This window comes from Penaeus chinensis, chromosome 28, assembly GCF_019202785.1.
Source record: "Penaeus chinensis breed Huanghai No. 1 chromosome 28, ASM1920278v2, whole genome shotgun sequence".
Lineage (NCBI taxonomy): Eukaryota > Metazoa > Arthropoda > Malacostraca > Decapoda > Penaeidae > Penaeus > Penaeus chinensis.
Genome location: NC_061846.1, coordinates 18,094,874 through 18,107,373, shown reverse-complemented (window position 1 = coordinate 18,107,373; position 12,500 = coordinate 18,094,874). Strand labels below are relative to the sequence as shown.

General features: G+C 36.7%; 1 protein-coding gene across 3 annotated transcripts in view; it reads left to right on the top strand.

The window, feature by feature from the left end:
- LOC125039937 (rapamycin-insensitive companion of mTOR-like) overlaps positions 1-12,500 on the top strand; it is a 30,527-nt gene that overhangs the window by 14,426 nt on the left and 3,601 nt on the right. For all 3 annotated transcript variants that reach the window (XM_047634327.1, XM_047634325.1, XM_047634326.1), the window contains exons 2-22: positions 543-855; positions 1,141-1,272; positions 1,729-1,919; positions 2,143-2,374; positions 2,527-2,677; positions 2,963-3,147; positions 3,697-3,827; positions 4,067-4,347; positions 5,208-5,324; positions 5,496-5,678; positions 5,886-6,094; positions 6,358-6,447; positions 7,297-7,498; positions 7,662-7,831; positions 8,148-8,352; positions 8,597-8,840; positions 9,029-9,194; positions 9,478-9,589; positions 10,012-10,199; positions 10,596-10,910; positions 12,275-12,500. The exon at positions 12,275-12,500 is cut by the window's right edge and continues 146 nt beyond it. In XM_047634327.1, coding sequence (XP_047490283.1) covers positions 543-855; positions 1,141-1,272; positions 1,729-1,919; positions 2,143-2,374; positions 2,527-2,677; positions 2,963-3,147; positions 3,697-3,827; positions 4,067-4,347; positions 5,208-5,324; positions 5,496-5,678; positions 5,886-6,094; positions 6,358-6,447; positions 7,297-7,498; positions 7,662-7,831; positions 8,148-8,352; positions 8,597-8,840; positions 9,029-9,194; positions 9,478-9,589; positions 10,012-10,199; positions 10,596-10,910; positions 12,275-12,500 — 4,043 coding nt within the window. The remainder of the gene's footprint in view (positions 1-542; positions 856-1,140; positions 1,273-1,728; positions 1,920-2,142; positions 2,375-2,526; positions 2,678-2,962; positions 3,148-3,696; positions 3,828-4,066; positions 4,348-5,207; positions 5,325-5,495; positions 5,679-5,885; positions 6,095-6,357; positions 6,448-7,296; positions 7,499-7,661; positions 7,832-8,147; positions 8,353-8,596; positions 8,841-9,028; positions 9,195-9,477; positions 9,590-10,011; positions 10,200-10,595; positions 10,911-12,274) is intronic.

Sequence of the window (12,500 nt, the reverse complement as noted above, 5' to 3'; positions counted from 1 at the left end):
TAGAAAGAATAAGAATAATGTCAACTATTTTCTAGAAAGTTAGTGTTTTTTTTTTTTTTTTTTTTTTTTTTGGGGGGGGGGGGAGTAATTGTGTTATTTCATTCCTCATGTTTTTTTTTTCTGGAAAAAAGAGTGTATTTTCCTAGAATGATGTGCTTGCCACAAATTAATAGAATCAACATATGCTGTGACCCTTTCTAAGTTGGCTGATAGTCAGTTTTCAGGGTCATTTTCTATTAATTAATTGATTGATTAATTACTTTATTTAGTTATATATTTATATGTTTAAAGTGAAGTGAACAAGCTTAGGAATTCTCACTTATGACTAGGAAACTAGGTAACTACAAAGCTTTATGACACAGATACCAAGTTGAATTCAAATAATGTTTATTATATATGCAGATGCTGTTTCACATTATATGATAATGATTGATCAAGCATCATTAATGTATAAAGATAGTATATTTAGGATGTAATATATTTTTTTTAAATGAATGCGATGTATGTGTGTGTGATAATGATGGTCTTGTACCCCTTTGAAGGACGCCATGAGAGTGAGGAGGACAGCATCACTCTCGACACAGGGAAGGGAATACAAGGGATCCTGCGAGAAGTGGTGGCCATTGTGTGCCAGCAGAATGGCGTCCCCAAGAGCCGCCGCCTGGGGTACCTCAACGCAGCGGTCAGGGCAATATCGAAGCTTAACACAACCAATAACACAAAGAAGTCGCCTTTCACCGAAGAGCAAATTAAAGCCTTTGATGATATCGTGTCGGACAAGGGAAGGACGCATCCGCCATCATCCCACCCAGACTTTGGGGAAGTCAAGATCACAAAGGAACAGTATTTCTGTTTGTAAGGATGCTCATATTTTTGGTTTGGTTTTCATTGCCTCTGTTTTATCATTAGATTTAAGGTTAATCTGTCTCTATTACTTTGATATGTTATGTGTTCATGTCTTGATTGTGATGTAAATGTTTGCCTTTTAGAGTCAGGGTTTGGGATAATTGATTTGTTTTTAGAATTAAATATTTTGCTATAGACAGATAAAGTCGTGAAATGAAATGATTAAAGACCCACTAAGTATAATGCAGAGAATAGATTATTTATTTATTTAAATCTTTGATTCTTGTTTTAAAGGTTGCGGTGCTGCCTAGTCCACGATGGCAAGGAGGTCCGTGCCGGTGGGCTCAGACTCCTCCGTTACCTCATTCAGTCTCCTGAGGATGTGAAAGCCCTTCAGGCAGTCAACACTATACCTCTCATTATCAGGTGAGTTCTGTGGTGGAGGCTGAAAAGATCACAGTTGGAATATTATGATATTTTATATTTGCTTTCAATCCAAGTATTATCTTTTTTGTCAATTGGTTCTAATTAGAATAGAGTAAAAAAGGTATTGAAAAGAATAGCATCGATAGTCACCAGTTATTTGTGTTAAAAAGCCAGTGATTGTTAAATCAAGCCTCCATTTTCTGTCATTATTTGTTCATTGTATGAGGCTACTAGAACAAAAGATACTCTTTTTGATTATAAGTCATTAAGAATACTGTTAATTTGTTGCACCCATGTGGCCATCAGGGAGTGAGTTAGGGTATTCATTATTTTTTGTTGATTGATCCAAATAACAATCCTCAGGTTGTATTACCAATAAAGGAATTTTTGAGTAGGTCTTTGCAAGGCATACAGAAAATTTTAGCTGATGTATATATTAAATGATTTGCTTTGCAGGAGTATGGACATCATGCTGGATAATCAAATAGAGCGTGTGCAGAGTTTAAGGCTGACAAGAAAAATGCTGCAGGTAGCTCCTAGTCTGTTTCCCTTGGCTTTAGCACGCTGTTTAGTCGCTATTGCACGGGATGGTGCCAAGGAGAGAGACCGGCTTCTCAGATCTGCTCTTGCTACCCTTAATGAAATGGGTATGTTCAGATTTACAGTTCGGTTTATAATTCAGGAAAGTTCATCAGAAGTTCATCATTTTTTTAAAGTTATTACTCAGTTGGATAATTATAATTATTATTAGTATTGTAATTTTTTCTAATAACAAGAATTTTTTTTCTTTTTATTAGCATGTCTGTATTTCTTCATGAAATATTTATATTTACCTTTATGAACCATTTTAACAATTTTTTGGAATTGCAGCTGTGTTGAATACTAATGTTTTTGTGGAATGTGGGGGAGTGGGAGTGCTGCTGCACAACATCCTCGACTGTGCTATGCCAAGAATTAACGAGGCTCTCCTGGGTGCCATTCTCTACCTCCTCAACACTCCTGAGTGGCGACCTCACTGTGCCCAGCTTCACCAGATCCTGGCTCCCTTCTCGGACTTTCACTATAAACATACGAGTTATGACCTGGAATATTATAGTAAAAGGTAGATGGTTGGTAGAGGTTTACCTTTTTTGAAATGTACTTATGAATAATTTTGCTTGAGCTATTTAGTGTATAAGATAAGTTTGATGCGATTTGAAAATGATAACAGTTTTGTTTATCATAAAACAACTCTTATTTTTTCTTCTTAACCAGTGAGGAAAGAGAGTTACGGACTCAAGCGGGAAAGTTGGCAGTCCTGGTGTCCCTGCGTTCATGGCCTGGCCTGGTAGCTCTCTGTCAGCCAGACACAGCAGCATTAAAGTCGCTGGTGGCATTACTTTATCCTAACCACGAAGATACAAGAGTAAGTAGACAGCAAAATAAGATATTTGTAAGATCTCTACAAGGAAATTTTAGCAATGTATGATTGATGCATTCATTTTTCTTTTTTCACTTTCCTTTTTATTTATTACTTTATTAGTATTTTTAGATTATTTATGGATGATCATTCTATTATTAGTTTTATCATATATTTTAGTTTGTTTTTATTACAATAATCATATATTATTTTAGTATCTTTTTTTTCTATTTTAACCATTGACACAGGTTTGTCATCATCATTTTTACTTATCTTTTCTCTGTTTTCCAGAAAGCAGTGATAGAGCTGTTGTATGAGCTATTTCGAATACCTCTTGGGGAATGGACAGGTGACTATGACGAGGCCCTGGCTGATTACAATTCACACTCTTCCTCTGACACTGACTTGTGGAGATTACATGAAGGCTTTGTAGCTGCAGAAGCCAGAGCTCTCCTACCTCATACTGCCAAGTTTAGGTGAGTGGGAGTCATTGGCCAATTTGTGAGTCTGGGGGCCCTTTGTTGGCATGAGCTATGAAGATGGTAACCTATTGGTTGACTCTTTCAGTCATGTTACATTTATTCCTTCATGGCTTTATTTCAGTTTTTGACCAGACTTGATTGACATGGCTTGAATATTTGAATATACTTTGTTCAGGTGTGACTCTGTCTCTGGATATTTATATTGCACGTACATGCCAGTGCCCTTGTTGATATGTGTGATTATGTTGAATATGCATACTGTGCATACTTGTAAGTTCAGCCATCCTTTTTCTCTTGTTTAACGTATTGAAGATTGATAATGAAAAAAGCATGTAGGCTTTGTGTTATGATTTTCATTATGATGACAAAATTCCTGTCAAAGCCATAATCTAACTGCTACTTATGAAAGACATTGTGGGTAAGACTGAGAATTTACATCTCCAAAACTGCATTTGATGTGCTACATATAATACAATAAAGAAAGTCAAGGTTTTATTTCTTGTAAATGGAAGCAGTTTTTAATTATTGGTTGTTTTATTGCAGACCAAACATTATTCAAAACCATTTAGCCCTGGTACTTTACACGCTGATGTGCGTTGATTTGTTCCCTGCCATGTGTGAGGTAATTGTTAGCAGCTCAGCAGCATTGTCTGTCCGCACAACTATTCTTCTAGGTGAGTGTGTTTGTAATTTCTTACATTTCTATGATTTTTGCAATATGTGCCTATTATAGATATTGAATAAGATTTTTTCTTGATTTGTGATATTAATGATATCATCAGATATTTCCTTAGCTATATGTGTGTGTGTGTGTGTGTGTGTGTGTGTGTGTGTATGTATGTATGTATGTATGTGTGTATTTAAATTGCAGTTGAAATCTAGATATTGAAAGTTTACCCCCTTTGACTTGCAGGTGAAATGCTCCACCAAGCCAACCAAAACCTTCCAGCGGAGTGTTGTGCTCTGTCCCATTCCCTTCCATTGCTGCTGGAGCGAGCAGCTGGCCAAGACGCGACGCAACGCATGAGAGCAACTCAGGCCATAACTGCTCTTCTCACTATTGCCCGCACTCGTCTTAATGCTCGCAGCTTACCCACCTCCCAGTACTTAGCACATATTATTCGTTGTTCTCCTAAGGCTAAAGAACGTATGCCTAAGGTCCAGACATCAACCACAAGTGCCAAACTAAGTAAGGTAGGCAGTGTAATAGTGCAAGTGCACTATTGGGAGGTCATTTTTTATGTGTTTGTAACATAATGATTAATAACCTGCCTTTATTGTTACCATATATTTGAAGTGAGTTGAAATTAATGTAAAGTGAATCTAGATCTTATTAACCCATTGGATTCGGTTGCGTCACAGCAGTCATATCACAAAAAATCCGGCCATTAGGCTTATGTGAGCAGCTGCTCTGCTGGTTGGCTGCTTGTAGGCTGGGTGCACGTGAACACGTGGCAAGACTCTGTGCCTTCTATTTGCAAAGTTATTTACTCTTTTTTACGCATAAGTGTTGTTAGCTTTTTTGGCCATTTTCCAATGTCCATATTTGCAGTTTGACTTGCATTATCTAGATGGTAATATTTTTTTTTTCTTTGCACAGACTCCATTCATCTTTCTACAAAAAAAAAATAAACTATGTAACACTATGTTACTTTTATAATTTTGAAAATTTTTACAACATAATAAATTTTCTGTAAAGCAATCCGCATTGCTGCTGAGCATGGAAGTGCCATCTTCCATGGAGCTGGTGCTCTTTCAGTCACAGCTCACGGACATTTCATTCCACACTTATGCATCAATGGGAATAATGCGTCACTCAGCCTACAGCCAGATTTTCCCATAACGGCATGTTAATGTCACCTGCTCCTTGATCCAGACTTTTTAATGATGTGATGATCTCGTCACCCGGACCCAATGGGTTAACATAACCACAATCAATATCAATGTGTAAAAGATTTTTTCAGTTTGCATATGATTTTGAATGAAACATCAGAATGATCAAATTTGTTTTATTTTTTGTAAGACAGTTTATACATTTTTCCACATATGAACAGTGGCTGGGGAAGGACCATGATGAGGTAATACATCAGACGCTAAAGGACTCCAATGTCATAGCCACAGAGAGATATTCCCAGAAATGGAAATGGGAATTGATCATTCCAGTACTAAGGGTAAGTTTTTTTTTTTTCTGTGAAGGCTTAAGCCCAATGTCATTATATTATTGATAATTTATATGAAGATGATCAACCATTTAGAAAGTTGCTTGTGCTAAGAGAATCATGAGAGTAGTATGAAGAAGTATGCTGTATCAAAGCTAATATATTTATTTATCCCTATTTCAGTGGCCTACAGTTTCTTTGCAACGGTTAGATGACAGCAGCTATCGCCTTTTTACAAGACGTTTACTACACTTTTATAAACCAAGTTCAGGGTTATTTGCTAATACTGATCTGACACATGATCTTGCTCAAGTGTATGCCCAAGCTCTACTGCACTTCTGTGATTTTTTGTTAGGCGCATCAGAGGTAGGACTTTTGTGGTCATTTTTGGTCTTTTTATTTGCTTATTAATTGATGCAATTTCCTTAGAATGCCTTGCAGGTGTTTCTCAACTTTATAAAGTTGAATTGCAAGCTTTTGTGTCTGGATGACAACATGAAATAATCAGAAAAGGAAAAAAGAAAGGATTATCTAATGAAATAATGTAGTGTAATGATATTTCTTGATTTACAGGATGAATGTAGTAAGTACTTAGAGGAATTGCTGGTAGACCTGAGCATGAATCTTTCGTATGTTGTCTGTGAACGTCCGCCCCATGATGCTGTGTTGTCACCATCCCGCCTTAACACTACTACTGCACAGCATTATTTCTTGGCAATGGGCAGACTTTCTCATTCTCAAAGAGGATATGACATGCTTCTCAAAGCGGGCATTTTTCAGCAGTAAGTGGCTTCTTTGCATCGATAACCCCCCCCACCCCACCCCCTCTCTTTCTCTCTCTCTCTCTCTCTCTCTCTCTCTCTCTCTCTCTCTCTCTCTCTCTCTCTCTCTCTCTCTCTCTCTCTCTCTCTCTCTCTCTCTCTCTCTCTCTCTCTCTGATATTTTCCATTATGACAAAATTGTATGCAAATGCGAAATATATTTGTATTATTTTCTATGCTGGAATATTTACTCTAACTTTTTTTCCAAACTATCTTAATTTCAGGCTGCAGGAATTAGTAAGCATATCTTCCAGTGACATGTATGCCAAACTTGTGTCAACGTGCCTAGATTATTCAATCAATGGTCTTAATAGGTAAGGCTTATTGTTAGTGATATATAATGTTTTAAATATTATTGTTTTTTTAAGTGATAAATATTTTTTGGTCTACTTTTATTATTTTTATTATTATTATTATTTTTTTTTTGTGTGTATGATTTCTGATTATTGTTTTAGACATTTGATATATGCTTCCACATCACGTAATACCTTCAAAATGGTGTGAATGCATACTGTCAGCATTTTTTCATATTCAGAAGCTGATATAAAATAGTGGGTATCAGAAAGATTTGTAAGACAAATAAAATAATATCACCACCATAGTATTATGTTCTGCAATTTCATGGGCATGTTTGCATACCTGAGAAGAGAATCACATTAGTATCAGAAAATCAGATATCTGTCTGCTCTTGCCAGTCATCTTCACTCGGTGCCAAGGACCAAATTGAGTTACCCGTTGGCTGCAGTAAAATGTAAAACTAAGCTGTGTCCTTTGGGCCTTCTGTGGTTGGTCATGTTCTGGAACATGAATTACCAGGAGAGATTGGAGTCTTCTCAACAAAAACGGTATTACCATCTTGATACAGCATAACAAATGACAAATATAGTCTTCGGTAAATTAAAAAAAGCAAAAGGATGTCTGCAGAAAACGATCTAATAGCATTGCAAAGAGGAGATTAGACTCTGCACAAGGTGATTTGTGTCCACAAGCTATGTACCTGAGAGAGTGGATGCTAATGCCTGGGTTTTGGTCCACTCTCCAACTGTGAGGTACTCAGATCCAGTGTCTGAATAAGGGAAATCAAGTTTTTTAGAATATTGAATATATATATGTATGCATATGTTCTATATTTATAAACATAGAAATATATATATTTTTTTCAGAGCTATTTTAAACAAGATTTTAACTGGATGTCAAGAGTCAGCTCGCATGTACGCCACACAGCTACTCAGAGCATTAGTGCGAGTAGGAGCTGAAGACTTTTCAAGGTGGGGCGTAGAGCTGCTTGTGGGTCAGCTTTATGATGAGAGCCGTTTAGTTGCTCACGCAGCGCTGGATGTTTTGGATGAAGCTTGTGATAATGAGGTATGTCTTAGCTAGTATGCCTTTATAAAATTAAGTTTTTATACTTAGTTAATATAGCTTTCTAGTCCTTTTGGTAGTTCTTCCTCTTATGTTATACATTTTTTTTGGATGAGTTGTATGTTATATCTTAATGCTAATTCCTTTTCCCTTTATTAATTCACAGGAATACTTAGAGGCAGTGTTGTGTGCACCTCCATCAGTTCTACATCTGGGTGACAAGGGTCAGTTGCTCATGGCAAAATTGGTTTCCTCCCCTCGTGGTTTTCGAGCTTATCAAGAAGCAAACTTCATTAATACTTTACTGGATAAATGGGCTGCAACTTACAACTACAAGTGTGTTTTTGGTGGTCAAGTATATTTGTATTTTTTTTAAAAGTACTCAACACATTATTTTATAAATGGCTGCCAGTCATAACTACTGGTTTAGTGGTAATTATATTTTTCTTTTGATTTGAAAAGTCTACCATCTGGTACTTATGAAATTATATGTCATATTTTCTTGATTTAAATGCTTGATATCATGTAATGTAATGTAATATTTCATTTGATAATAACCATGATTTAAATAACTGATGAATCTTTGTGAAGAAAAGAGACAGTTTTTTAAGTTGACTCTTTATTCTAACTTGAGGTACTGCTTTCTCTTCAGATATGTTCGAATGATGCAAACAGCAGTAGCAGATTCCCTGACGCATCACCAACGCGGAGATGATGGCAATTATGGTAGACGTACAGGGAGCAAGCATGTGGTACATGATGTCTTTGTTCTTCCACACTTGTATGGATCCCTCACACAACACAAAGATGGTTTCTCTGTGTTGATGCAGCATGAAGCAGTGAAAAATATGGTACAGGTATGTCTTTTTCTTTTATTCTCTTATGGATTTGTGGTTATTCATAGACAATTACTTCTGTTGAATTGGAATGAAACAAGATTGTTGTATAGAATATTTAAGCTGATATCTTCATGTAATTTTATTTAACTATCTACTGCTGTCTCTTGCAACCTATGTATTTTTATAGGAATGTTAAACCTGTAACAACCTGACAGTGTACAAGTTCTTTTATAAAAAGTATTACAATATTTTTCCTAACCAGGTTGTGAAGAACGGCAATGTAGCAACTGCGCAAGATATATATGAACTAAAAGTTGCCATTTGGGCTATGGGTCATGTGGGGCTGAGCAGTGATGGTGCTGGTTTCTTGAGCTGTGAGGGGGTGCTGACGTCCCTCACACAGCTTGCTGCCTCATGCCCTGTGTACTCGGTTAGAGGAACATGTTTCCATGCCCTTTGCTTAGTGGCAACTACTAGAGATGGAGCTAGTCTGCTGCGAAAGTATGGTAAGGTTACATATTGTAATGATCTTAAAGATCAAATCAGCTATGAAAAGTTGTATTAGTGTTTTGGTTTAATTTATATATGTATTTTGCTTCCACGTTGAAAGCACTGTATCATTTCCATGTTGATTTGGGTAAAGTTTTCAACTGCATGAAGTTTTATGTGACTCTCCCTATCTTTATTCTCCTAGGTTGGGAGTCTGTCACCCGTCACCATCATGAACCTTGGCAGTATGTGGAAGAGCTAATGGAATCTTGGGGAGGGACAAATAACCAGGGACAGGGGGATGAGAACTATATCAGTGTCCGTGGCCATCAGATCTCTGAGAGTGATGCTGATGACCTTGAGTTATCAAAGTAAGTACTTATGATTGACCTAGATTAGTAATAATCTATTGAAGTGTTCAAGGAAGAGTTGGATGAATATTTGTTCAGACTGCAGGCTGAATTTACCATCAAGTTTTGCTAGTTAGTTTTGCTATCCCATTACAGCTCACAGTCAAATATTAAGAGTTGTGGCCTTGATGTAACAGAACCTGTCTATGTCAAAGTACTAATCTTTGCTTACAAAAGTATTTTAGTTAGATGTGTGGGTAACCATGTATGTCTGGCTCAGCATAGTTTCTGGTTTTCTTCACAGAAGTGGTGGATTTTACGTAGGTGATGACTCTGATGATTGCAGTGACGGAGGGTCATTACTAGTGGATGGTATTGGTTTGGATGATACCTACCCAACCACTGGAAAAAGTCAGGTTAGTGGGCTTATTTGTGATCATGATTTCTGACAGATGAAAGGAAAAAATTTTATACATTTTTTTTGGAGGGAACACATGACATCTCTGTATGTTGTTACTAATGTTCCACCTGCTGTATCTGTCCATATCTGTCAATGTATGCTCTTTTTCCCTTTCTGTTTTTTTTTTTTTTTTTTTTTTTTTTTTTTTTTTTTTTTTATAGTTTTTGATTTTAGAGATGAAATTTGAATCAACACCAGTGATCCTTCTAATCCTTCCTCTGCCTTCTGTTGGCAGGAGTAGAGTAAGAGAATTTCTTGAATGAACCACTACTGTTTGATCTTTCCCCAGCTGTGTTGTAAACAGGGAAGATCTTGTTCAATGGATTTCAGTTTTATTATAGGAGTGACACTGATTCCAAGATCTCTCACTTTTCCCAGACTCTACCACACAAGTCAAAACCATCATCCATGATGGGTCACCAGAGGAGTCTCTCAGACTGCGCACCAGTCTTGGAGGAGCTTCCTTCCTCAGACCCCCCTCAGTCTGCTCCCTCACAAGATGATCTCACTCTCGGGAAAAGATCTTCCATCCGACTCAGCAAAATCTTTTCAAGCATGCGCAGGAAGTAAGTGTGCATCTACATATGTGTAGAGACTTTAGAACATGAAAGCAAGCAGTGCTGATTTTATTCTTTCTTTTGTATGGTTTATTTTTTTGTTTGTTTATTTTTCTTCTTCAAAGGACCAAGTAAATCAACTGAAAAAAAAGTTAACTGTACTAATGAATCTTAAGAATAATTTAGAATGTATTGTATGGATGTTTCAGAATTGCTAGTATGTTTGTGTCTTTTGCAGTTTTATGATTTCTTTTTAGGAATGCTAGCCATCACTGGTCTTTAGATTTAGTACATTTTCTGTAATTAGATGAGAAAGGAAGGCATATGAAACACCATTTCTTTTCTTACTGTTGAACCAGTACACATAAGAGTTAGATTTGATTCTGAGTTTTATCGGTTTGATAGGCAAGAAAGACGGCGAGAGAGCACATGTAGCCGCACCAGCAACTCCTCGACAACTTCTGATCGCATGATGTCCGCTTTTCTGCAGTCAGCCAAAAAGCTAAGGGGGACCAGTTCCCGAAGCCACTCCCTCACTGATCACTTTGGCTCAGATGATGAGGCTGCTGACCAGAGATACACAATAAGCTCTGATTCATTGTCAGATCCAGCACAGGACCAAGATTTTCCAACGTCTGATATGCATTTAGATCCAGCTGATAGTTCGAGTGACGCTTATCAACTGGCAGTTCACACACCTGCGCAGTTCAGGCCTCATGTGTGAGTTGTTTGGAAATCTAGTACAAATCACGCAATATCAGTTCCATTTCACTGAGGATTGACACTGATCCAGAAATACATTTTATTTAACTTATTTATTGTATTTAGTGAAATAGCAACACTTCACCAGTAAATGTATAAATTGAAGTGAAAATCAGCATGCTTTTCTAGATACATATTTTGCTTTCTACATGAGTAAAGATTCAAAAGATTGATTGGGAAATGCAAAACATGAATAGCTAAGTAGGTGTGCTGAGAACAGATCTTGATACAACAAAGACTGGTCATCTTTATTATTATTATTAGCGATATTTTAATAATTTGGGCAGGTTGTACTGTGTTTTCCCTTATGATATGCAGGCTACCAAATATTCATTGCAAATGCCTTTGTTTCCCAAATTCAAGTGACTTAAGTTGAATTTGCTTCTCTTTCATTTATGGTTTATGCATTTGCATGAACAATGTTGTGAAAATTGCTTCCTTATTAACATTATTTGTGTTGAATTACAGCTTGCATCCTGTTGTAGTGATTGCATAACTAAAACATGCATCTTTACCACTAAATTGTTTTATTTTACTAATATATGAAAAGTTCCCAGTGCATTCAGCATAATTATTAGATAATGCATTTACTAATTTTGAAGAAATCAAACTGCCAGTATATGTGAATCATAAAGGATATACAATTTTGTACAGAAATACCCAAGTAAATATACAAATTCCTAAATTAAGGTAATCTTAAATTGGCCATTTCTTTTCTTTTTTTCTTTGTTAGTTGAAGTAGAAAGGTTGAAACCTAAAATTTTCAATGTATATTGTGCTTTATTATGAAGGTGAAAAGTTATTGTCTTATTTAGATCTTATGCTCAGAGCTTTAACTATTTTGTCAAACATAAACATGAACATACACAACACAAATGACATATAACTTACAGCATGCATAACACACTACACATACTAACACTTTTGACATACCTCATACCAAACACACCACACACACACACACACACATTCACCACTCACCACTCACTACACACTCACCACTCACTACACACTCACACACACACACACTACTGTATGCCAAAACCATGTTTGCTTCATCTCACCTTTGTAATTTCAAAAGCACATTCTTTCATACATGTATATTGCAATAGTCATATTCTTTTCAATCATTTGCTTATACTATTAGGATTGTATGCTAAATGATAACAGATCTGTGCTTCATTTGATTATCCTTAAGCAAACACTTGAATAACTAGCTCATGCATCTTATTTGAAAACAAAACCAAACAAAAAAAAACAAGAAAAACAAAAGAAAATTTACTTGCCACATGATTTATTACAGTAGGATTTCTGATTTTCAGTGAGTCTCGTCTGAGCCCCATTGCTAGTGGTGCCTCATTGTCAACCATTGGATCTCAGGCTGTTATTGAAGGTGGTGTTGACTTAATGAGAGGGACACGAGGGGGATCAATCCGTGGTTCAAGTGGAGCTCTCTTTGCCGAGGATAGTGGGGGAGGAGGTACTGGAGGGAGTGGAGGTGGTGGGAGTACGACTCCTGGTGTGCTAGGGTCAGGAGTAGCCACTGGC